Source organism: Herpailurus yagouaroundi, unplaced genomic scaffold (assembly GCF_014898765.1).
Source record: "Herpailurus yagouaroundi ecotype Mexico unplaced genomic scaffold, PumYag 246, whole genome shotgun sequence".
NCBI lineage: Eukaryota > Metazoa > Chordata > Mammalia > Carnivora > Felidae > Herpailurus > Herpailurus yagouaroundi.
Window position 1 is genome coordinate 791,700 of NW_024412463.1, and position 25,571 is coordinate 817,270.

The 25,571-nt window shown below is 50.0% G+C and overlaps 1 protein-coding gene and 1 long non-coding RNA gene across 2 annotated transcripts in view; one reads left to right on the forward strand and one right to left on the reverse strand.

The window, feature by feature from the left end:
• The first annotated feature begins 4,552 nt into the window (after positions 1 to 4,552).
• Positions 4,553 to 6,297, forward strand: LOC121020107 (uncharacterized). The gene is made up of 3 exons (XR_005785944.1): positions 4,553 to 4,693; positions 4,821 to 4,936; positions 5,805 to 6,297. It is a non-coding gene; the product is annotated as an uncharacterized LOC121020107 (long non-coding RNA).
• Positions 6,298 to 10,777: 4,480 nt separating this feature from the next.
• Positions 10,778 to 25,571, reverse strand: part of PTGIS (prostaglandin I2 synthase) — a 38,525-nt gene continuing 23,731 nt past the window's right edge. Inside the window, exons 7-10 of the mRNA XM_040460032.1 lie at positions 17,963 to 18,131; positions 16,799 to 16,980; positions 14,721 to 14,872; positions 10,778 to 12,256 (exon numbers count right to left, since the gene is read on the reverse strand). Of these exons, the coding sequence (XP_040315966.1) occupies positions 12,112 to 12,256; positions 14,721 to 14,872; positions 16,799 to 16,980; positions 17,963 to 18,131 (648 nt within the window). The 3' untranslated portion in view covers positions 10,778 to 12,111. The remainder of the gene's footprint in view (positions 12,257 to 14,720; positions 14,873 to 16,798; positions 16,981 to 17,962; positions 18,132 to 25,571) is intronic.

Sequence of the window (25,571 nt, forward strand, 5' to 3'; positions counted from 1 at the left end):
GGCAACGCGCTAGGGCTGCAGGCGCCGCGGGGCCGGGCGCCCTCTCCGAGGTTGGGGGCGCGGGCGAACGCTGGGTGCGCGGGTGGCAGGTCCGCGGTCGGGCGGCGCCTCCTGCTCCACCTCCTCCTGCTCCTGCTCCTGCTCCTGCTCCCGCGGCGGCGGCGGCGGCGGCGGCTGCTGCTGCTTGAGCGAGATCAACAAGTCGGCGCTGAGCTTCGGCTCCGCGCTGGCTGCGATTCTGTCCTGCACTTCGGAGCGCCCGGGGTCTGGCACAGAGGCGGGACGGCGCCACCTGCGGGTCGGAAGCGTGAGCACCGCTTAACTCCTGCCTGCCCGGCCCAGCCTCCAGGTGAAGCTGGGGGCGGGCTGGGGCTTTGGGCGAAGGAGACGCACCTGGCGGTCCAGCCCTTCCCACCTGGGCTGCCTTCCCTGGCTGAGTCGCAATCCCTCCATCCTTTGTCAGGTCAACAACGTGGGGGTGCGTGCCTTCTATGTGCTAGGCACTAGGATCAACGTCTGAGAAACAGCTGTGAACCAAACACAAACGTTCGGCCCTGGTAGAACTGGCTGGAGACAGGTGAAAAACAAGAAAGCCAAGTAGTAATATGTCAGGCAGTGATAAGCGCTGAGAGGGTAAGGAAGCAGAGGAGAGGGATAGAGGCAGGGGTGGGGTGGGGGCAGATTGCAATTTTAAATAGCCCTTGCTTTCATGAGCTTCCATGCTAGTTGCTAAAATCTAATTCCAGAATGGAATTCTGGGTTCCAGTGGAGGAAGACGGACAATGAAATACATCAACAAATAAATATGCAATGTGGCAGCTGGTGATAATCACTAAGGTGAAAAATAAAGTAGGGTGAGAGGAAGAGAGAGTGAGGGGTCAGCTGATTTATATAGCCTGGTGATTCATTCATTTATTCATGTTACCTTGGGCATCTGGTTTTTGAGAACGTCCTGTGTGCCTGGCCCTGTGCCAGGCTCAGCAAAGGAAGCATCCTCCCTTGGATCTCCCGTCCAGTGGAGGAGACAGAATCCATCAAATAATCTCCAGAAATGAATGTAGGACCGAAGGATTTACCTGAAGAGATGAGCAAAGCTTCCCTAAAAGACAAAAACTGACTAAAGCCATAGGGCCACTTCCCCTCTCTGGCTCTTCCCTTCATTTCTTAAACGAAGGGATTCGTTTCCATAGTGTTGTGCATAATATTACTATATTTTTAAAATTTGTTTACTTCTCATCACCTCCATCATCATGAGCCTTGTCCAAGGTGTCATCATTTTGTGCGTAGAGGCCAGGGATGCTGAGAAACATCCTCCAGGTGCATAGGATGGACGGACAGCCACAACAGATAATTTTCTAGCTCTAAATGTCAATAGTGGCAAGGCTGAGAAACCCTAGATTAATTTAGCAGAAGGCAAAGGTATTCGCTGGTCTGGAAACGCTATTCTCTCAACCAATAATTAGTGAGCATCTACTATATGCCAAACGCTACTCGAGACACTGGAGATACAGTGAGAAGGATAAAACGGGCAGACCCTGTGTTCATGGACTTATATTCTGGTGGGGAATACAGTTAATAAACAAGCTAAATAAAGAAACCAGATCACTTGGATTGTAATAAATACCATGAAGAAAAGTACACAAGTGGAAGTGATAGAGCATGTCTGAGAGAGGTGCCAGCAACTTTAGATAGAGTGGTTGGACCGTCAAGGAAGACTTCCCAGAGGAGGTGATATATCTAAGGTGAGAACCTGAGGTCAGGGATGAGACAACCATGTGAAGTTCCGAGGAAGGGGGGACAGGCAGGGGAGCCAAAGAGAGCAAAGGCCCTAAGGAGGAAATGACCTTGGGAAGGGAGGTTAGAGAGGTGGACGGGACTAGGTCATGCAGAGCCTTGTTGGGATTTTACCCTCAAGTTCAAGGAATGAGTTTGAGTTTTTCCTAATCCCGATGGGAAGCCATGATAAGAGTTTTAAGCAGGGAAGTCCCATGTGCTGATATATTTTTTGAACTGATTCTTCCAGCTGCATTATGAAGGGTTGGGGGACAAAGGTAGCAGGAAGACTCCTTGTGAGACATCTGCAATTGTCCAGGCCAGAGGTGATGGGCTTGGGCTGGGATGATGGTGGTGAAGGTGGCTAGGTAATTTCACAGCCACAGGGTTCTGCCGGGGGAGATTCTTCCCCAAGCCCAAGGCTACTTCTAGATTCTTCCCTCTGGGTGGCCCAATTCCTGCAAAGTTTGGTTCCGGATTTAGATAAAGAACATCTAGACCCACGCCTGGATCTTGGAAGTGCAGACAGTGGAATAGGTCTAGTCTCTCTCTGTTTCCCCAGGCTCTGCACTGTACCCAGTTTAGCATTTTTATTTTCTGAATGAAGACTGTAACTATTTGGAAACATCTGGCCTTCATTTCCTAGAATTTTCTGCCATCATAAGAAGAGAGACTACCTAGAAATAAAGCCAATTCAGGGGAAAGTAGACCCAGAGATTGAGATACTAGTCCTGACAATAGCATTAGAACTTCTGGATCCAGATGTGCCTGAAGGTAATACCCCGGATTTTTCCAGCTGTGTGAGCTAGTAAATACTCCCTTTTTTTCCTAAGCCAGATTAAGTTATGATATTTTCCTTTATGTCCCAAAGAGCCAACCTGATACAATTCTTTCTCCACAAACCCAAAGTTTACCATCTCCTTAGAATGTACTTATAAGAAACAGGAGAAAAGAAAATGAACTCACAGGACCCGGGGCAAAAAGAACAATAAAATTCAAAATGTTTTATAGAGAAGGGGTCCCCCCGTAAGAGTTCAGGTCATTTTACAGATGGGAAAGAGACAAAGCCCACAAGGGGAACAGCATCCCAAAGGTCAAACCAGAGAGCGGACAGCTGAGTACCAGCAGCAAGGCACAAACCCTATCTGCTCATGGCCTCTTGGCAGACTTCCTGCTAAAATGTGTTGAGATTTTTACCTGAGGCTGAACGACATCAAATCAGCCCAATTCGTCACTGTAAATACAGGTGAACCCCCTCTAAACTGTGGCAGCAAGTGATCTATCCACTCGAAGCCAGTTTTTCCTTCTTAACCTCCATAATAACAGCCATCACTTATTTATAACCCCACGGAGTGTCCTCCGTTTTCTTGGCACTTCTGGGCACTGAGCATGACTAATTAATCCCCTTTCCCCTCTCCCCCACAGACCCCTGGGAAGGAATAATTGCTCTATGAGGGTAGTTATGGGGGCACCCAAAGGCTCAAGGGAAATCATTGACATCTCTGAGTAGATGTCACTCAAGACAACTGCTCTTTGCTGTGGCTTGCCCAAACTCCCAGCAGCCCCAGGGAATATTCCACCAGCTTGAACTCCAGTCTTCTTGCCTGTTTCTCTTTTGTCACACCCAATAATAATAATCATAATCATAATCATGAGTAAAATGGGGCTAATGATAGCATCTACCTCTCGGAGTTGCTGGGGGGACAAATGAGATAATGCATATGAAGTGCTTAGCACCACGATTAACACTAAGAAGTACACATTCATGTAACAGTAGTACCAACAACTGTAGAATAGCAGCTAACATTGAGCTGTTACTATGTACCAGGCATTGTACTAAATGCTTTGCATGTATCTAACCTCACTTAAGAGTCTTTCTGGCTCTCTCACCCTTTGGCTGAATATTCTAATATAAATACCTATTAGCTGTTGGATGACCCTTGAGCGACCAGATGTCTGATTCTAGTGCCCATTCTATGCTAGCCTGATAGCCTTTATCAAGCCCTGGGGTTCCTGGCCCAGGTTCCTGGTAAATGGGCGAGTCTGGATTTCTTACCAACCCAAACATTTACCCATTCTCCTTCCATCTTTTGCCTACCACCTACCCATCAACTCAACCATTCATTCAACCATCCATATACTATCCAACCATACAGCCACCAGACTATCCAACTACACACTGAACCATTTATCTACCCACTCATCTATCAATCCATGTACTCATACTCTCACACATCCATCTTTGTTTCTATTCATTCACATGTTCCATTCACTACCCATCTTTCCACCCATTCATTCACCCACCGACCATTTATCCAACCATCTAACTGTTCATTTACTTACCCATCCACCCACCCACCCACCCATCTACCCATATACCCAATTACTTACCCACCTACTCACACATCCACCTATCCATACACCCACTCATGCACCTATCTACCTACTCATTCACTCATTCATCCCCCCAACATGATCATCCGGTCCAAATATCCATCCGTCCTCCATCCACCCACCCACCCACTCACTCGGCCATCCCCACTCATCTACTACCTAACATTTTAAAGTGTTTATTACATGTAATGCTCTCTGCTAAGCCCTGGCTCCCTCTCTGGGAGGAAGTATGGGTGCCCCCAGAGGACCACACAGAGGGAGATAGGCAAAGCTGCACATAGTCCATTGAACCCCTTTGTGGCCCGGACTTTGCCAAAGCCAGTCTCCCAGGGTCTGTGGCCAAACAATGATGAAATACAGGGCATGGATGGACTGAGGCACGGGCTTCCAGCAAAGCAATTAAAGGTAAACTAATATCTCTTTCCCGCAGATAGCCTGGGAACTCCAAGATGTGATAGAAAAGGAGCAAGTCAGCAAAAGGAGGAAATCAAAGCTACAGAGATCAAGAGCTAATGAACTGATTCTTGTAAGATAACGTTTCTTTGACATCCAGATCCCCTGCCCTTGGGGACTGAGGTCTCTTACCTGCTTTCCACTGCCCTTGCCCCCCCTTCCCGGTCTTGTCTCCCTCCTCTCCGATTTTCCTCCCCTAGGTGCATCCTTCCTCTAACCCAACCTCTCCCCAGCTACCAGGGTGGACCTTTAAAGGCAGAAGTCTGACCATGTCACTCCCCTGTTTATAAACCTTCATGACTCTTCAACGTCCAAGGTAAAGGACAAACTCTCCCACAATGAGGAAAAGGCCATTTGTTCACTTAGTGCATATTTTCCGAGCACCTACTATGTGTTGAGCTTATGTGTTGCATGCAGGAAATGCAGGAGCAGTGAAGCCAACCCACCTTCCTGGAGCTCACATTCAAATGGGAGACATAGAGACATTTAAAAATAATCTAACACTGATAATTGCCGAGCAGGAAATGCAAAAAGTATGAAAATGGGAAGGAGGGGGTGGTGATGTTGCAGATGGGCGGTAAATCAGAGTAATCAGTAAGCCATAAAAAAGCAGGGGGAAGGGCATTCCAAGCTAAAGGTAGAAGGGAGAGCAGATACAAAGGCCCTGGGGCAGGAGGGAGGGTTGAAGGAGATGTGAGATGGTGGATGTGGTCAGAGCAGAGTTGGTGAGGGCAAGAGTGGTCCAAGATGAAGTAGGAGAGAAAAACAGAATGAGAAAAATCATGTAGGCGAGGGCTGTGGGGAGGTATTTGGATTTTATGTCACGAGTGTTAAAAAGTTTTAAGCAGGGAGTAGCTGATTTGATTTTTACCTTTAGGATGTAAAAGACTGTTTTTTTAAAGACTTTTTAAAGAAATTGAGATCTCAATTTCTGCTGTGGCAGAGGGAGGGAGAGTGCTGGCCCCTCTGACACACGGTGGGTCCTAGATGGCCCCTAACCATCATCCCCCTCCATGGAGATGGGGAGACAACTGATGGCATTTTGGGTTTGGGGAGACAGTTGCCAGAATTGTGGTATTTCCTTCTCACAAAGATGGGGTGCTTCTCCCCCCCCCCCCCCCACCAACTTGGGATTGCAGGGCATGGAAACTTGCATTTGACCCTTGCCCTGTCTGCTTTTCCAGCTTCATCACCCACCACTACATCCCCACGTTGCAAGCAAAGACTTTCCAACTTTTGGCCCAGTAGTAGCTGCTTCCCAAAGATGGCCCCCCATGAGCCTGCCTCTTGGTAGGCACACCTTGCCCAGTTCCAATCCACATTGACTATGGGCTTGGCCTTGTGACTCATATTTACCAGCAGAACATGACAGAAGTGATGCCATTTCCAAACTTAAGCCCTAAAGAAGGTCTGACAGCACGTACTTCTGTGCCTTTGAGAGCTCTGATACACATGCCCCGATTCCCTGCTGGAGAGGCCACGTGGAGAGTGAGAAGCCCTGAAACTACATAAGAAGAGACAGTGACTCAGCTACCTCAACATCTCAGCTGAGCACAGCCTGTCAAGTGTCCCTGCCAAGTCACCATCTGAGATGTTACAGATGTTACCTGCATCTGACTACAGTTACTTGTGAGATCCCAAGTGAGACCAGCAGAAGAACCATCCAGCTAAGCCCCACTCAGCCATAAAACCATGAGAAATAATAAAACAATTTCATTTTTTAAAGTTTGTTTATTTATTTTGTATGTTTTATTTAATTTCTTTGGTAATCTCTACACCAGATGTGGGGCTCGAACTCATAACCCTGAGATCAAGAGTCACATGTTCTTCCGACTGAGCCAGCCAGGTGGCCCTACAACAGTTTCATTTAAAAAAATTTTTTTTCAACGTTTTTATTTATTTTTGGGACAGAGAGAGACAGAGCATGAATGGGGAAGGGGCAGAGAGAGAGGGAGACACAGAATCGGAAACAGGCTCCAGGCTCCGAGCCATCAGCCCAGAGCCTGACGCGGGGCTGGAACTCACGGACCGCGAGATCGTGACCTGGCTGAAGTCGGACGCTTAACCGACTGCGCCACCCAGGCGCCCCAACAGTTTCATTTTAAATCGCTACATTTTGGGGTTGTTAAACAGCAACAGAAAACTGATATACACAGGGCCTTTGTTACACTGTTTCTGTTGCTTGGAATGGTTCCCCAACTCCAAGCATCGTTTTTCCCACATGGCGGGCTCCTAGTCACCTTCCAAAGTCCAGATCCAGTGTCCCGTTCCCTGCCTCCTCATGATCCGGATTAGTTTCTTTCCTCTGGGAAACTCTATTGTGAGGCTAACTTAGGATACTCATTTCTCCTGTCTCTTCCACGGGCTGTGAATGACGATATTACCTCATCTGATGCTCACAAAACCCTATGTCATTGTCCTTCATCCCTATTTGACAGGTGAAGAACCTGGACCACAGAGACATGACCCAAATCACCCTGATATGAGGTGGCTCAGCAGAGATTCCCACCCAGGCAGAGCCTGTGCTCTTAACCACTATGGTATGAGGTCCCTAAGTAGAACCTGAACAATGATGACCTTGATTATCCCATTGAACACAAAATCCAGGAGTAGGTGATGTGAGGGTCTGTCACAGCAGCAGCTCAGAGACCTCAGGATTCTTGGTTTTCTCCGAGATTCTCTTATCTTCATGATCACACAATGGCTGCCATGGCCATGGCATGACCACCCCGAGAGAAGGAGGAAGGAGGAACTTCTCCCACACTTCTGAAGCTCTCCACAGACTTTCCTGATCATCTCATTGGCCTGTACTGGGTCACATGACAACTGCTAGCCCAATCACTGACTAGAGGGGCCTGATACCTGTATTTGGCTCAGCTCCAGGTCTTGATTTGGAGGTTGGACCTATCTTCTCTGAGCACATGGCTCCCTGATATGTGAAGGAAACCAGGGTTCTTTCACAGGGATATTTGGGGTTTGCCCCTTGGCCAACCCATCAGTATTTCTCCACCAGTGGTCAGCCCGCAGAACCCCTGAAATAAAGTCATACAGACAGCCCATTCTGCACAAGGATCCAGATGCCCCAAGGGCTCCCTTCTCAGGTTTGCCTAATGTAGGAACACCTGCCTTGTCTTTCCCAGGCCACGCAGGCCACACTGGGGTCCTCGGGGAGGTCCCAGGGCAAGCGGATAGCCCCCCACCTTCTCCCCCCACTTGGCACCCTCTTCCCCACACACGCAGATGACGGAGTGACCACAAGGGCCTGGTGATGGCGCAGCTGCGCCTCCACCGCTGGGGTCCCATATCTGTGTGCAAGGGAGAGAAACGTCTGTGTTGAATGTAAACATTTTATGTGCAAAGTGTTGCTGTCTTACTTGAGAGGTCTATCGGAGCCAAGTTCAATCCCACCGAGCCTGCCTCCATTCCCCCTCGAGGATGAGGAACCCGATGTGAGGGACATTTGCCTCCAGAAATTATTGTTTACTCAAAGATTTGAGAGGGAAAAAAACCAATCTTCTCTTTTTTATCTTTCCCAGATCTAATTCATTTCCCCTCTTCTTTATTATATTAAGACAAGTGCATAGATTATGGTGAAGGAGAGAGAACCTCCAGTGAATTTTTAAGAGATTTTTTTCTGCTTGTCTTACTTTGGGTTGTGAGCCCCCATTTCCTGCCATCGGAAGGATTGCTGATAGAGGGATCCTGAACACGGACGGTCTCAGGAGGCAGAGAGGCCTATGCTCAACTCTTGCGGCTACTAATCAGCCATGTGGCAAGCCCCTTCACCTCTCCAACAGCCAGTTTTTTCATCTACAAAAACGGAGATAATAATATATGCAGGGCAGCTGGAGGTACGGCTGGATTCTAAAGGCCCTGTCCCAAAGCTGGCACCCAGTAGGTGCTCTGTTCTCTCTTCCCAGAAACCAACCTTGCCATTCCGGACACGGCCGACGCTCCACCTAAATCACGCTGAGGCAGTTCGACAAACAAGGATGATTTAATACATTTCAGCACATTTCTGTTCAACAATATTATATGAAAATAGAACTCTTTATTACAACAGCAAGGCATAATAATCACGGCTACTCCCGAAACACGGTGTTATCAAAAAACAAAAACAAACGGGTGGGACGTCCCCAGCTCACTGCGAGCAGGGCTGGCTGGTGGCAGAAGACGACCCTGGGCTCAGACACACACCCTCTGCCCCCTTCACCTGTGACTGTCAAGGAGAAAGCATCGGGTGATGCCAGCCTGGCTGTAACACCCCTGGACCGCCTCCTTGTCTCATTTTGTAACAGAGAAGAGACAGACCTCGGGCTCTGAGCCTTGGCGACACGGCACGGAGGCCCTCCCACCCCGGCAAATTTATATTTCACAGCCACTTTCTATTTTTGGCAGTGAGAGATACATGTTGTCCGTTACTGGCAGTGATGGAATAACGTTCCCTTTTAAGCAAATTTAAGTGTAAAAAATGAGTCTGTTTCAAGGAGAATATCCGGTAAACAGCAATACAAAATATAGCAAAAAAAAAAAAAAAAAAAAAAGAGACAATGGGAGGGAAACACTTCATTAGGTCAACCTAAGAGCGTTTAAAAAAAATGTTTATTTATTTTGAAAGAAGAGAGGGAAAGGGAGCGTGTGTGAGTTGGGGAGGGGCAGAGAGCGAGGGGGGACAGAGGATCCAGAGCTGGCTCTGCACTGATGCGGGGCTTGAACCCACGACGCGCGAGATCATGACCCGAGCCGAAGTCGGACACTTAACCGACTGAGCCACCCAGGTGCCCCAACCTAAGAGCATTTCCAGCATGTGTCCTGCAAGTTTGTGATTCTAAAGCAAAATACGAAGAAATACAACGACGTCCGGGTACCTTCCTAACTGACCCGTGGCAAGGAGGAACACACTCCCCTTTCCCTCTTTTCACTGTAACTTACGTTTACATTGATTTCTTTTTTTTAAATTTTTTTTTCAACGTTTATTTATTTTTGGGACAGAGAGAGACAGAGCATGAACGGGGGAGGGGCAGAGAGAGAGGGAGACACAGAATCTGAAACAGGCTCCAGGCTCTGAGCCGTCAGCCCAGAGCCCGACGCGGGGCTCGAACTCACGCGAGATCACGCGAGATCTCGCGAGATCGGGACCTGGCTGAAGTCGGACGCTTAACCGACTGCGCCACCCAGGCGCCCCTTGATTTCTTTTTAAAGAATGGGAAAAAGGGGGAAAAGAATAAAGATGAAAACAAAGGAGGATTTCAAGCGTCACCTCTCAAGCTCTACTCCAATATCTCTGGTGCCAGCTGGGGCTACCTGGTGGGAGACCCATCTCTTCCTAATGACTGTGGCTCCAAGGAGCTGCCACCTTTAAAAGCAATTAGCCTTTTGGGGACATGGGTGAGAATCTAGTCCCGGGGACCACGCAGCCCTGATCTGTGGGGCGTCAGCGGGGCTTTTCCCCAGCGCACCAGGGTGCAGCCCTGCACGAGAGATCTTCCTGCAGCTACTTCTGCCAGCCTTCTTCCTTCCCTTCCAAGCCAGGAGGAGGCAGCTACAGTTGCCATGGAAACCGGCACCGTCCTCCCACAGAAGGCTGCCAACCCTGATTTCCTGCGGAGTTAAGAAGCAGGTGGCAGCAGGGGTCACCCAGGCGTGAAGATGGGTTTCCCTGGGGATATCCTGCCTCCTGCCAATCACAGTGTCTGTCTGGGAATCCTGGGGGTGCCTGGAGGCTGAGGGCCAGGGAAGCCCCCAAGCCCCTGGAACGTTTGGAGGCCTCAGGTCCTCTCCTCCCTCTAGCCAGAGCTACGGGGACTGAGCTGTGCGTACATGTATGTGTGTGTCTGTGTCTTGGGCGATGCTAAACAGGACTGCCCCTCCACCACCCGCCCGGAGCCCAAGGAACACAGAGCTACCCACCCAGCATTTGCTACTGGGACACGAATTCTGCCAAATCCTACCAAGTCACGGCACCTCCCTGAGCGCCCCTCCTCATCCATAAAGAAGGCAGAACCGTCCTCTCTTCACAGAGATGCTGTAAGAAGTAGGAATACCGCATCTACTGCACCTGTCACAGGCATTTAGAGGGTCCTCAGTAAACAGGACCTAATGTTAATCATAATACTTAACATCACAAGAAAGGTTTCCAGGCAGTTTTTCTCTTTGATCTGTCCCCCCACCCCCCGACCACAAAGCTGACGCAAAAGCAAGTTTTCATCCTTGATCTGTTTGTACGAAGGGGGGTGCACCCAGGACAGGTGGACCATGGGTCTGAGGACCAATTAGTAGGTTGTTACCACCTCCTACAGTATCACTTCTAAGAGTTAGAAGAGGGTTCCCAAACTGGAGTGCCTTCAAGGGCCTGGGGGTACTGGGAATGGAAAAGCAGAAAAATCTCCACCAAGTGGAAACCCTAGCGAGCCAGAATGCACGTGCCCTGGATAAGGGAGGTGGCTGTATCTCAGCTCTGGCCAATAGCCGCCCTTGGGAATATGGGCCCAGTGTGGCCAGGCTGTCCACGTTTTCAAGGGAAGCTGGACATTTTAAACAGACTCTCCCAAAGAGGACACGGTAACAGCTAATGTATTTTTTCGAAGTCTGGGCCACACAAAACAGGTCTGCCACTGGAGCGTGCAGCAGCTGGTGGTTCCAGGCTAGGGTGTAGCAAACCAACACCTCCTTTTCTGGCTCCACCAGCCCAGGGAGCCCTGGCTGGTTCCTTCCAACGGGGCCAGCCTGCTGGGGCTGTCTTTCTCATTCCCTACTGGAGTCTGGACACTGGGAAAGCTCTCCCATCTGGAGCCCATACGTCTAGGACAGAGCACAGAGCCCAGTCTTTGGGAGGAGCGCATGTTTTATGCCTTGAATATTCACCTTTGGGAAAACCTTCCTGAATTTTCTCAAGCATTGGTGTGAATGGAGAGATAAGGCAAGTGTGGCAAATGGGGCCCGTGGGTAAGCAGACAATTAAGGGACTCCTTTGGCTTAGGCTAGTTTAATGGTAATTTGGGGACAGAGCCTGTATCAATGGACACATGGCTAGGCCCTGATGGGCCTTTTTATGGCCAGCATCTGCTTTGACAGGCTAAGGCCTGGACCACATCACTGTCGAGGACCTGGCCCCTTGGGGAGCGGGGGCATGGCAGACCAGTCAAGACTCCTCTGCTTCTGCCCTGTGGGTCCCAGCTTTTGTGGATATCATGAGGTGGGGGGCAGGGCAAGGTGAGTCGGGAGAGAAAGAGACTCCTTTTGAAACTCGACCAGAAGAGCAGACCATTCACAGAGCTTCTGGTGTCCCTTTTCCATTCACCCCCTCAGCTTCCCTTCGTTCCCCTCCCCTGGACATAGCCTTCCAAGGAAGAATCAGGAAAGTGGTCATGCGGGCACCGTTGAGTGTTCAAAGCTCCTGCACCCAGGGGAAATGCAGACACAGAAAGCCGAGTGACGGGGGGGGGGGGGGGGGGGCGGGCAGGCTGCGTGGAGGCAAGTGCACGGCAGAGCTCATGGCCGGACGCGGTAACGGACAGGCACGTCGTGTTCCGGCTGCATCAGCCCAAAGCCGTACCTGCTGAGGTCAAACTCGGGGATCTCCGCGTCTGGGTTGATCAGCTCCAGGTCAAAGTGCACCAGCACAAGGAACACGAATCTGCAGAGAGATGGTGTCGCAGGTGGGAAGGACTGGAAGAGTTGGGGGTCTCCTCTGGAATAAGGCAGGGGGGCAATGGCTTCCTCCTGAGTCTGACCCCAGCTCTCGCTTTGGGAAAAGTGGGAGGAGAGCAAAAGAGCACAGGTGCTTCCTGCCCAAAGCCCATGAGCTCGTTCACCCCGGCCAGCCCCTGGGGCTAGGAGGCCCGCCGGCCAGTTCTGCTGACAGGCGGTGACCAGAAATGACAAATGTCGATTCCACGCCAAAGACTGCTCGGCCGACACGAGACTGTCAGCGTGTTCTCTGCCTGATGGCTGCATGTGCCTTGTGTTGGGGTGATGGGGCGGGGAGATAGGAAGAGCTTGGCCCTGAGTCTCTGTGTGGAGGGGAGGGACCCCCAAACCCACAACCTACTTTGTATGAGTAGGAACTACACCTCTGTTGTGACAGGCCAGGGACTTGGGGGTCGTTTATTACAGCAACAGAGCCTGACTCCTCCTGACTCAGGGACCCTTTCTGACTCTCCTGCCCGCCCCTTGTCCTCTCCCCACCCCTTGTCCCCACGCAACTCCTGGAGCCGTCACTGTCTGCTCTGGTCAGGGCTGCTGCTAAACCAGAGGCTGCCTTTGTGAGCTTAGGGAAAGGTACCCCGCCCCCAAGGCCTCTGGGGAACCTCCTCTCTGGGGAACCTCCTGACAAGCATACGAGCCGGGGGCAGGGTGTAATCGTGTGCCGGTAAGTGTGGAGGCAGCCCTACCTGATGTGAACTGGCCCCAGCCCACCTGCCTTAGCTCACTTCCTGTGTCAGTGGGGTCAGGACTGGATCTTCCACTGCTCAGTGTCCCTTCACCACCCCCACCGAGACCCAGGTGCCAGTGTGGGACTGAGGACGCTTTAATCTCACTGAATGGAGAGGAGGGAAGGTGAGGACAGAGCCAAGTCCACACCCCAGGCAGCAGAGCTGGATGAACTCAACTGTGCCTCTTAAGTTTCCTCCCCACCCTGGGCCTCGGTTTCCCTGTCTGGTCAAAGAAGGCCCAAGAGGTGGGACGAGCCCCTCCCAGCTCTGAAGCTGTAGGATGCTAGAGATCAAGTTTGTATCGGGCAGGGAGTTCTGTGCTGACACCTGGATTTGGATCCTGGCACCTCCCCTCACCAGGTCCATGATCACGGTGGCAAATGATCTGACCTCTAGTCAGTATCAGGCTGACCCCTGCCTAGCAGGGGTGCATGGCAGTGAAGGGAGATAAAAATACTAACAAATTAGCTAATTTACTGAAACCCTAGGTGCAAGGCACCGTGCTAAGCATTTAGTATGCGTGATCTCTTTTTATCTGTCCAGAAATTTCCCGAGGTAACAACCACAGTCAGTTCTGCTACATTTTTGAACACGTGAGTCTGTTCCAACCTGATGGATACACTGGGACACCAAGGGGGCCTCATGCAGATTCCTCATTTGCTTATGGGTTTCGTGTGGGAGAGGCACAAGGAGAAAGCACGTAACACGTGTGAGCCTGTACGACCATCTCTCCCCTGGGTTCTTATCTTGCATGTGTTACTTCACGAGGGTTTTTTTGACTGTCGGATCCCCGGCCCCGTTTTTCCCACAATCCCTGTTGATTTTATTGTGTGGCTTCACATGGGTGTGAGTTTTACGAAAGCGCATGAAGCAGAACTTACCGCCGAGAAAACCAAGACCAAGAGGTTAATGCAACATGCCCACCCACCTAGCATAACTCTTGCACGTTAGTAATAGTAATGTGAGCAACTGTAATAATAACTAACACTTATTAAATGCCTACGATGAGCCAGGCAGTGGGGTAAGTACTTTGGAAGACCCAATTCCTAGATTCTGACACCACTGGGGACACAGCAGGATTTAGGACCCCCGCCTTGAACAGTTGAGGAAACAGGCACAGAAGGTCACCCAGCTTATGATTACACAGGGGCAGGACAGGACAGGGCAGATGTCATAACGCTGTCTGTGGTCCAGGGGCCAAGGCTCTTGGGATCCAGGGAAGAGAATTTATAAGGCACTCTGGCCCACAGGAGTTGAAATAACCAAGAGGGAACAATGACGTTCGGCCAGTTCCTGCTGAGAGGGTTCTGAACACGCACAGCAGCTGTGGATAGCAATGGTCAGCTGCACAGAACGTCCAGTGTTTGGTATTCTGGGAGTCTGGTATTTGGACACCAGACTTGCAGGGAAGAGCTCATTGCCAGATCTGATGATTTCAAAAGAGATCAGAAATCTGGCTTTTTATGCGTGACCTTCTGATTCTTAAAAAGTTAGCACACATTTTTAAAAACACAAATAAATAGACCTGTGGGCAGGAGAAGGCTCACGGGCTGTGTGGAGCCTCTGCCCATTCTCCGGAGAGGAGGGCATGTGCCAACCAGCTGGAGCAGGAGCCTCCCCCTCCAACCCCAGGCCTGCACCCCGTGCCACCGCCCCCACACTCACTGTTTGATGCTGCTGATGGCATAAGCCTTCCCCAGGCACTGGTTGTGCCCAGCGCCCCACGGCATGCTGTAGTGTTTCAGTCGCTTCCCGTCCTTGTAAAAGTCTTTCTTCTCTGACCCATCTGAGTTCAGGAATCGGTTATACTTAAACACCTGAAATAGAAAGGAGGTCCATTTCTGGCTCCACCCCCCACAACACGCATGCCGGGAGAAAACTGTGCGAGGGTGTTCATCGAAGTCTTGTTTACAAGAGGGAAAACCGGAAAGCAACGTAAAGGCCAATCAACAGGGCAGTGGTTGAAAAATTACCATAGCTTAGGGCGCCTGCGTGGCTCAGTCGGTTGGGCGTCCGACTTTGGCTCAGGTCATGATCTTGCGGTCCGGGAGTTCGAGCCCCGCGTCGGGCTCTGTGCTGACAGCTCAGAGCCTGGAGCCTGTTTCAGATTCTGTGTCTCCCTCTCTCTGACCCTCCCCCGTTCATGCTCTGTCTCTGTCTCAAAAATAAATAAACATTAAAAAAAAAAATTAAAAAAAAATTGTTTTAATTACCTCAGCTTTTTAGAAGGGTAGGCTTGGTCTGTGTGTGCTCACACAGAAAGGGTTCTTTTTTAATTTTTTTTTTTTAACATTTATTTACTATTGAGAGACAAAGAGAGACACAGCATGAGCAGGAACGGGGCAGAGAGAGGGGGAGACACAGAATCCGAAGCAGGCTCCAGGCCCTGAGCTGCCAGCACAGAGCCCGACGCGGGGCTCGAGCTCACAAGCTGCGAGATCATGACTTGAGCTGAAGTCAGACACTTAACCGACTGAGCCACCCAGGCGCCCCAGAAAGGGTTCTTTAGACTGGTTGAGTTAAAAAGGCAAGTTTCAGAATAGGATGTATTGTGTTATCCTGTTCACACACCTCTTTATTCATACGTGTGTCAGCGTGGTATGTGTGTCTGTAAAGGCATAAAAATAATTTAAAGGATACACTCCAAACCATTGTTAGGGAACTCCGTATAAGTGGAGAGTAAAGGCAGTGAAGAAAAGTTTTTACTTTTATTTATTTTTTTATTTTTTTATTTATTTATTTTTTTTCAACGTTTATTTATTTTTGGGACAGAGAGAGACAGAGCATGAACGGGCGAGGGGCAGAGAGAGAGGGAGACACAGAATCGGAAACGGGCTCCAGGCTCCGAGCCATCAGCCCAGAGCCCGACGCGGGGCTCGAACTCACGGACCGCGAGATCGTGACCTGGCTGGAGTCGGACGCTTAACCGACTGAGCCACCCAGGCGCCCCAAGTTTTTACTTTTAAACATATGTGTCTGCATATTTCTACTTTACAAATATATATTACTTTGGCAGGGTAAATTTTAAAATTATTTTTAGAGGTGCCTGGCTGGCTCAGACGGTAGAGCATGCAACTCTTGATCTCAGGGTCATGAGTTCGAGCCCCTCACTGGGCACAGAGATTACTTAAACAAAATCATTTTTTAAAAAGAGGATGTCAATTTCCTTCGGTTACATTGTAGGGTAAGGTGAAGACAGTGTCTGAGAACAGGGCTTGGCACAGAGGAGGAGCTGAATGAAAGATGGGTGGAAGGACAAGTAAAAGGACCAGGGGCTGCAGAGATGGAAGACTGAGTGGGTAGGTGGATGGATGCACGGAAGGAAGGGTATGTGGATGGATGTACAGCACAGGGCCTGGCTCATGGTAAGCACCCAAATCTGTTAGAAATTATAAAAGTGTGACCCATCGATCTCAAAGTCCGAGGAGAGAGAAAAGTGTTGAGACGCTGACATAACATTCTGAAAAAAGGAAAATTGCTCAGCTATCACTTACAAAGCATTCCATGCATGCCAGGCACTGCGAAACCCTTTCTTACACGCTCTCCTTTAATTCTCCTGACAACGCGGTGAGGCAGGTGCTATCATGAGGTCCATTTCACAGGTGAGAGACACAGAGAGGTGAAGTAACCTGGGCATGGTCACACAGCAAACAAAGAGCAGAGCTGGGCTGCCACTGAGATCTGGCTAGTCCCGAAGCCACTGATTTTTTTTTTTTTCCCACAGTCCCTGGTATGCAACTTACCTCTGGGTCTGTGTAGATTTCCGGGTCTTTCTGGGGACTCAGGAAGGGAAAGAGGAGGAGGCGGTCTCCACGTCTCAGGCTGAATTCCTGCCCATCTGCCATGGGCATGGCCAGGTCCACCATGACCTCCCGGGTGATGAAGGGCGCAGCAGTGAGCCTGAGGCTCTCACTAAGCACGCTGTCTGCATGGGCAGGCACCAGGAAGGGTCAGCCGCTGTCCTCTCACACACGCAAATGCCACCCCCAGCCCTCATTTTTACAGAGGAAGGTGGGCAGGCTCAGAGAGGGTGCATAGCTTGCCCCCCATCACACAGAGGAGCCAAAAAAGGCCAACTGATGAGATAGGATTACTATGGTCCTCAGATATTGGATGTGAGGGTTTGGGTCTGACTCTAGAAGCTGTGAAGGACTGTGGGAGCCAGGGAGATATCAGGGGAGACTGGGGAGAGCAGGGCCATCAATGTCCGGTTGTTTCTGTTTGACCAGCTTACACTCCCCATCTGGAAACAGTTCCCTGATCTTCTTCTGGAGACCACTCCTCTCCTGCTGTCAGAGGTTGGGCTGTTGACTTCACTCCCAATTCCATGGGCTGTGTGTGATTGACTAATCAGAGCATTTCAACCCTCTGAACCTGTCATTGGTTCAAGATGGGCATGTGACTCAAAGACAGCCAATGAGACACAATCCTGGGGCTTTGGGTAGGAACATCTCAGAGAAGCACCCCCTCGTAGGACTGACAGTACGTCAGCCCGGACTGGTGGCCATCCCGCTGACCTGAGACTGGAGCCAACCCAGCAGGGCAGGGCCCAGAGAGGGACAGACTGAGTCCTAATGATGTTGTTAAAGCACCTGGGTCCACCTGTGCCTGAAGTTAGCTGTCCTCTGGACTTCTGAGTTAATGCCCTCAAAGAAAGTCCTTTGTCTGCTTCAGCCAGTTTAAGTTAGGTTTTTTGCCATTTGCAACCAAAAATCTACAGAGACCATGAGTCCTGGGCAGCTGAGTGAGGGACACAGAGATACCAGGTCTAAGAAGACAGGAGGTCCTGGGAGACCCTAGGTCAGAGGACACTGATGGACTCTGGATGATGGGAGTCCATGTTGGGAAGGGCTTAGGGGGCCCACGATGACCCAGTCTTTGGGGCTAATCTGGAGGGTCTGTCTCACCAAGCACAGGCATGCTGTCCAAAAGCTTCTGGGGGAGGGTGGTCATTTGCGAAACAGTCTGTTCTGTTCTGGAGAGGAGCTGCTCAAGCTCTCCACGGACAGCAGCCAGGGCCTCAGGATTCTTGAGGAGGAAGAGCAGAAGCCAGAAGGCAGCAGGACCCATGTTGCCCTGCAATGAGAAGGAGCCCCTGTTATACCATCAACAGGGCAAACCTGGGGTGAGAGCTGACTGGTCCGTGCCACAGCCACAGCCCTGGCCAAGGCACAGGGGTCAGTAGGCCTGGGTTCCCATGCCTGCCAAACATCTAGGCATGACTCATGCTTATCTTCAGCTCAGGACATGGCCCAAATATGCTCTGGGGCTTTGGTGTAGCCCGATGCCTACTCTCAGCGCTATTCTTGGCATCCCTGACCTTGAGCAAAATCCCTGAGCTGAGCTCACACAGGTGATCTTCATAGCTAATCAGCAAAGAAGTGTCAGTAGTAGGAACAAGGTGTATCAGTTAAGATTATTGTTAACATCTAGGACGACCGAATCCTTCGCCCCGGTTCTCCACCCTTCCCTGTATCCGTGCCCCTTGTCCCGGACTTTGTTCTGCTCCCATTTCAGAGGCACAGTGTATTTCCCCAGCCCCCTGAATCTGGGCTCCGCTGTGTGACTTGTTTCGACCAACAGAATCGACCAGAACTGACCGAGCAGCAGCTCTGAGCACGGGCCTTAAGAGACCTTGTCTGTTTCCACTTGCCCGATGGCTTGCTGGTCCCACGAGGAGGATGAGACACACGTGAGACAGAGCCGGCCGTCCAGCTACGCCTCGTCCAGAGCAGCTGAATCCAGCAGACCCACAGATGTGGGAGTTAAATAAATACTCATCAGTGTGTGCCACCAAATTTTTGTGGTTTGTTGTCACACAACAATAGCAACTGATGTGATGCCTGGCTATCTACTTTCAAATATTTACACATTGTGTGTGTATGTTGCGAAGAAGCGATAATCGACGATGACCATGAAAGCTAGTAATTTCTTGAACAAAAATTACGTAAAAGTTCTCAATAGTTCAGTAATTAGGAAAATGGATAAAATCTCTTGCTCTAGGGGCACCCGGCTGGCTCGGTTGGAGGAGCATGTGACTCTTGATTTCGGGGTTGTGTGAGCCCCATGTTGGGTATAGACATTACCTGAATAAATAAAAAACTACAAAAAATATTTTTAAATCTCTTGTTCCAAGACTTCAGCCTTAGCTGAACACTTTAATATTCAGGTATTTCCCGAAGCTAAAATATGTGTGGGGTACCCCAAAATAAGCTCACATGGGTGGAATACCAACTAACCTTGATATGGGGGACGATTTTTGTCTACCATTCCATCTTGATGATAGTCATTAAACGCCGTATTTCCCCAGTAATTCTATTACAGACATAATTGCACACGGACAAAAGGACATTTGCACAAGGATATTGATCACAGTGCTGATGTAACAACAAAAGATTGGAAGCAAAGCCAGTCTATCAATAGATCAATGAGATAGACGATGATCCCTCCATAGAACGATGATACAGGAAGTCGTTAAAAGGCAGCTGGCTCTGTGTGCACTGATGGGACAGTAGCCAAGATGCCCTGAAGCACAGGGGGACCCAGAACAGGGATTCACTGTGCTCCCATTTGTAGGTTTGAAGAGGGATCCCATGAAGAAGCACGGACCATCTCTACAAGGAGCCTCTGGAACCGAAGCGGGAGAGGCGGGGTGGGGGGGGAGTGGCAGGTACTGATTCTCACTACATATGCGCTTTTACACTGTTTGAATTTTTTTAATGGATGCAGTACTTTTAAGCCAAAGAAAAGTGGGGTGATTTTTATACTGATCTGCAATGACATGGAGAAATGCTTGTGACATGATAGTAAGTAAAATTAAAACTTGGATTTTAAAAACTGCATGATCTTGGGGCACCTGGTGGCTCAGCTGGTTAAGCATCCGACTCTTGATTTCAGCTCAGGTCATGATCTCATGGTTTGTGAGATCAAGCCCCGAATCGGGCTCTGCGCTGACAGGGCAGAGACTGCTTGGGGTTTTCTCTCTCCCTCTCTCCATCTCTGCCCCTTCCCTGCTTGCATGCACTCTCTCTCTCTCTCAAAAAAAAAAAACAAAAACAAAAACAAAAAACACAAACCTAAATAACAACAAAAAACTCCATGATCTTAATCACAGAAAAGAAATGTACAGAAAAAGGCAGAAAACAAATGGACCAAAGCATCAATGATGGTGAAACAGATTTTCTGGGTTTTTTTTTTCTTTAGCTGCTGTGAATTCAGCACCAAGGAAGTGCCATTGTTCCCTCATTCAATTCTCCCTTCAAGCAGGTACCATTATCACCCATTTCACCAAAAAGGCCAACTAAGCACTCCCCAGTCCCGCGCACAGCAGGAGTTCAATGGTATTTGTGGAAGAATCCTCTATGTCCAAGGCAGCCTGGGAGGTGGGCTGGCAGAACCCTGGACTGGACCAGGCAGAGTTGGGTTTACAACCCAGCTCCCCGCTTTCTGTGACTCTGGACAAGTCACTTCCCACTCTGGGTCTCAAAACCTCCATCCTGGTTAAATGGGGTAACATAAGCCATCTCCGCCTGCTGGGCACAGAGTAGGTGCTCAGAAGTGGTCTCCCCTCCCAGCACCCCTCCTCTCCTCCCCTACCCCGTTTGAGAACGAGGTGGGGCCTTGGACTCTGAGATTTCCTCTGGCATCTCAGGTCCTACAGAGACAAGCAAGGTCACTTGCTGTCCATCACTTAAACAGCCAGGGGGGTGTAGGTGATAAATAATTTAGCCTTGGGTGAACCCAGGGCCAAGGCCATTTTGTCTTGCCTGGACAGTCTGATGGGGGCCACCGCTCATTAATCACAAAGCATGAGGGGACCATGAGGCTGCTCAGTGATCTCTGCCTTCCAGAAAAAACCATGGCAAGTTAGGGAGGCAGCAAGGACTGCCTTCCACCCACGGCACAGACGTGTGAGTGTGCACGTGTATGTGATCACACCTCTACAAGAGATCTTGAACTCACTACCCTGGAAGTCGAGCTGTCTCCCATAGGGCCCCGCCTCCGTTTACCCAGGAGAATACATCTCGTCTAGCCTCATTCCCCACCCCTGCAGCCAAAGTCCACTCACCCAGGAGCGCCTGTCCTCTGCTCTACCTTTCCTGTGAATGGCAGCAGCTGACCTCCAGGGGGCGCTCAAAGTGCACCGGACACGGCACTGGGATCCTGTGCTCCACTTTGTGGCCACCTCACCACAGAGCCAGGCGGAGTGGGGGACACGTGCACCCTGCCTGCCCTGCTTCCACTCCCTTGCCTGTGGATAGCAGCACCCCATTTTCCTTCGAAGAAGTACCTCCTACTTCACTCTGGGCATCTGGGGCTGAGCCACACCCTCCAGACCTCAGGTGTGGACTCGCTACCCGGGCTGGGCCACTCGGTGATATACTCAGAGGGGACGTGTGACTCGGGCTGGGCCAATGAGCCTCAGACCTGGGATTTGTGGGAGAATCCACGGGAAGGAGAAGCCCTCCTCCACGGGGGGCTGCCCAGCTGCCAGGAGCTGCTGGCACCCTTCACGGCCACCCTCTGGGGCAGCCCGTCTGGGCCTGGAGCCATGAGGGAAGAAAGCAGAGCTGAGGGATGGGAGGTCACAGGTGACATCTCTTTTCATTTTTTGTGATTAAAAAAAAATCTGTTTCTTTTAGGGTTGACACGGTCGCCCCTCCCCCCCCCCCCCAATGCCTCAGAGCTGGGAGGGAAGCCTGGGCCACCGTGGGCCTGCCAGGCAGGCCTTCGTGAACGCCTCGCTCTGCCCACCTCACCCCTTCAGAGCCAGCCTCTTCCCTGACCTGGGCGGCCCTCTAGCCCCCGGGGGCTGGAGCCTCCGGGCTCCACTCTGATCTGACGATAGCAGCCAAGCTACCATCTGGCCACGTCTCAGAACTTTCTGCAGCTGGCCTCTGGGTGGCCCCCTCTCGGTTCCCCTCCCACAGCCCCCCCCCGACCACTCCTCCTCGGTTTTCAGGCAGACTCCTCTCCGCCTTCCTGAACCCCACAGCTGGAGAGGCCAGGGGCTGGGTCCCCTCTCCATCCCCCTGAGCCCCTGCGGTCTCCAGACCAGTGGCTGCCCAAACCACCACCACACCAACACCTCCCAAGGGCACGTCTCCCTCCTGGGCCTCAGCCCTGAATTCCATATTCTTCTTCACTCCAGCTGTGTCCCCCACCCCCTACCCAGTTCTCTGTTTCAAACTCACACACCCAAAACCAACCCTCTGATTCTCTCCCCGCACGCTTGCCCCGTTCACCATCTTGCTCATCAGTTAACAGCATCTTTGTCCTTCCTGTTGCTCAGGCCAAAACCTGGAGGCATCGCTGTTGGTACCTTCTCTCAATGTCCCGTCCAACAGCAAATCCTGTTGGCTCTACCCAGAAATGTGTCCAGAATGCTCTCACTCCCTCTCTTGGCCTCGGCACCTGCCCTGGTCCATCACCATCCTCTCTTGCCTGGACACTGCAGTGGCCTCATCTCTGGTCTCCCTGCCTCCACTTCCCCCCCTACAGCCGATTCTCAGTGATGTAGCAGAATAATGCCTCTAAAGCAGAGGGCAGGCTATGTTGCTCCTCTGTTCAGTGTCCTCAAAGAATTCCTTTCTCAGAGGAAAAGCCAAAGTCCTCCCCAAAGCCCACAGGGCCCTGCTACCTCTCTATCACATCACCCTGATCCCCACCTCAGGGCCTTTGCACTTGCTGTGCCCCTGCTTGGATGCCCTCATCCTATGTATCTATATGGCTCCCCCCCTCCCTTCATATTTCTGCTCAGATGTCACCTTCCTGGTGAGGGCTTCCTTGGCCACGCTATATAAAGTAGCCCTCCCCACCCCCTCCCCCACTTTATCGGTTCTCTACAGAACTTGACTATATTTACCTTGGCTATATTTTATATGCTGACTTGTTTACCAAGTGTCTTCTCCCAGAATATCAGCTCCATAAGGGCAGGGGTCTTTGGTCTGCTCACTGCTCTATCCCTGGCTTCTAGAATGGTGCCCAGCACACAGTGGCCATTCACTAAATAACTGTTGAACACGTCTAGTGAGCTCTAGTCACCTGCCCAGTACAATTACAGGTTTGCCATCATCGCTTTCTCCCATCCTCACCACAGCGCCTTGAGGACGGTACTGACTGCCACCTTCACTTTACAGCTGAGTAAACTGAGGCACCAAGAACATAAGGGACTGGTTTGCCAGGGAGTGGCAAAGTCAGGATTCAAATCCAGGCAGGTGGGTCACAGGGCCTGTGTCCAACACCACGGGGCTTCTCAGCATCTTGGCCCTGCTCTTAAGACTCGAGCCCTCGGGGCGCCTGGGTGGCTCAGTCCGTTGAGCGTCCGACTTCGGCCCAGGTCATGACCTCATGGCCCGTGAGTTCGAGCCCCGCGTCGGCCTCTGTGCTGACAGCTTGGAGCCTGGATGGAGACTGCTTCGGATTCTGTGTCCCCCTCTCTCTCCACCCCACCCCTGCTTGTACTCTGTCTCTCCCTGTCTTTCAAAAATGAATAAACATTAAAAAATTTAAAAAAAAAGACTCAAGCTCTCGAAGCATCTTGTCACCTGCCTGAATTCTGCACACTGTCAACAATGCAGAGTCAGAGGATGTCCTGTCCCCAAGCCCTGCTCAGTTCTCCTGGCCCCACCAAAGGCTGTTCCCCAGACTCTCTGCCACTCAAGCCCCCAAGCCAGCATCTAGTTCTGCTGACAGAGGTCATTCTGCAAGGGATTCTGGGGGCGGTTGGGAGCTCCAAGTCTCTACCCATAAATATGTTATTAGGCACTAATGGGGCCCCAACTGCTGATTAAACCCAGCCCTTGCCCCTTGCCAGCCTTTGCCTGCAAGGACAGTTAATGGCTCTGAGAGAAAACTAAAAATAAGCTGCAAGTCGATGGGAAGGGAATTACCCAGAAATGTCAGTCTGTGCAGCTGTCACCGCTGAGGAGGGGCCAAGAGAAGGTGCAGGGCTCTGGGGTCCAGGAGAGGGCAGGACCAGGCCTTGAGAGGTAGCATCCTCAGCTCTGCTTTCTCTCACCCCAGTATCTGGTCCATTACCATACCCACTGGCGCTGGCTTCTCTGTTTCCAGAATTTCCTCTTCACCTCCACGGCCACCACCTGGTCCTACCGCCACTGTCTCATTGGTGTCCTTACTTCTGCCTTTGCTCCTGAGATTCTTTCCCTCCTCTGCTTAGAACATTCCCAGGGCTCCCACCTCAGCCACAGAAAAACCCCAAGTTTTTACTTACTGGGACCCACATGCCATCCATGATCTCTTCCCTCATTCCTACCCCTCCTCACTCTGCTTCAGCCACACTCAACTCCTTCCTATTGTCCAAACACTGGGTATGATGCAACCCCAGGGCCTTTGCACTTTGTTTCCCCTACTCGGAATGCTCTAGTCCCACATCTCTCCCAAGCCCCCAACTTCAGCTCTTTCTTATCAGCCAAACCTCTCCTTCTCAGTCTTCCTCAACCACCTTGATGACAACAGACCCCCAGGATCTCTCTATTCCTGACTCCATTTTACATCCTGTGTATATCCACATCTAAATTCACCCTGTACAGGGTGCCTGGGTGGCTCAGTTGGTTAAGCGTCTGATTCTTGATTTTGGCTCAGGTCATGATCTCACCAGTCTCCTTGTTGACAGCACAGAGCCTGCTTGGGATTCATTCGCTCATTCTCTCTCTCTCCCCCACTCCCTCCCTCTCTGCCCCTGCCCCACTTGTGCAGGTGCACACACACTTTCTCTCTTTCTCAAAATAAATAAACTTAAACTTAAAATAAAATAAAATAAAATAAAATAAAATAATAAAATAAAATAATAAAATAAAATAAATAAAACAAAATAAAATAAAATGAAATGAAATTAAATAAAATAATAAAATAAAATAATAAAATAAAATAAATAAAATAAAATAAAATGAAATGAAATAAAATAATAAAATAAAATAATAAAATAAATAAAATAAAATAAAATAAAATGAAATAAAATAATAAAATAAAATAATAAAATAAAATAAAATAAAATGAAATGAAATAAAATAATAAAATAAAATAATAAAATAAAATAAAATAAAATGAAATGAAATAAAATAAATAAAACAAAATAAAATAAAATAAAATAAAATAATAAAATAAAATAAAATAAAATCACCCTGTATGCACTTCCTTGACTGTCTGCACCAGCTAAAACATAAGCAACAAAAGCAGATCTTTGAGGTCTAGGTAAGTACTCAACGGAACTTTTAAATAATTCTTCAAAATGACTGTTCTGCATACTTCAAAAATGTCAAGGTCATGAAAAACAATGAAAGGCACAGAAACTGTTCCACATTAAAGAAAACTCAAAAGACAGAATGACTAAAGGCACCGTGTGATCCTGGATTGGATGTCGGACCAAGATGAGCCATAAAGGACATTGTTGGGACAAGTGGCAAGACTGAATCGGGACTATTAGATAATGATCCTGAATCTGGGTTAATTGTCCTGAATGTGATCCTCGTACTGTGTCATGTAGGGGAACCTTCT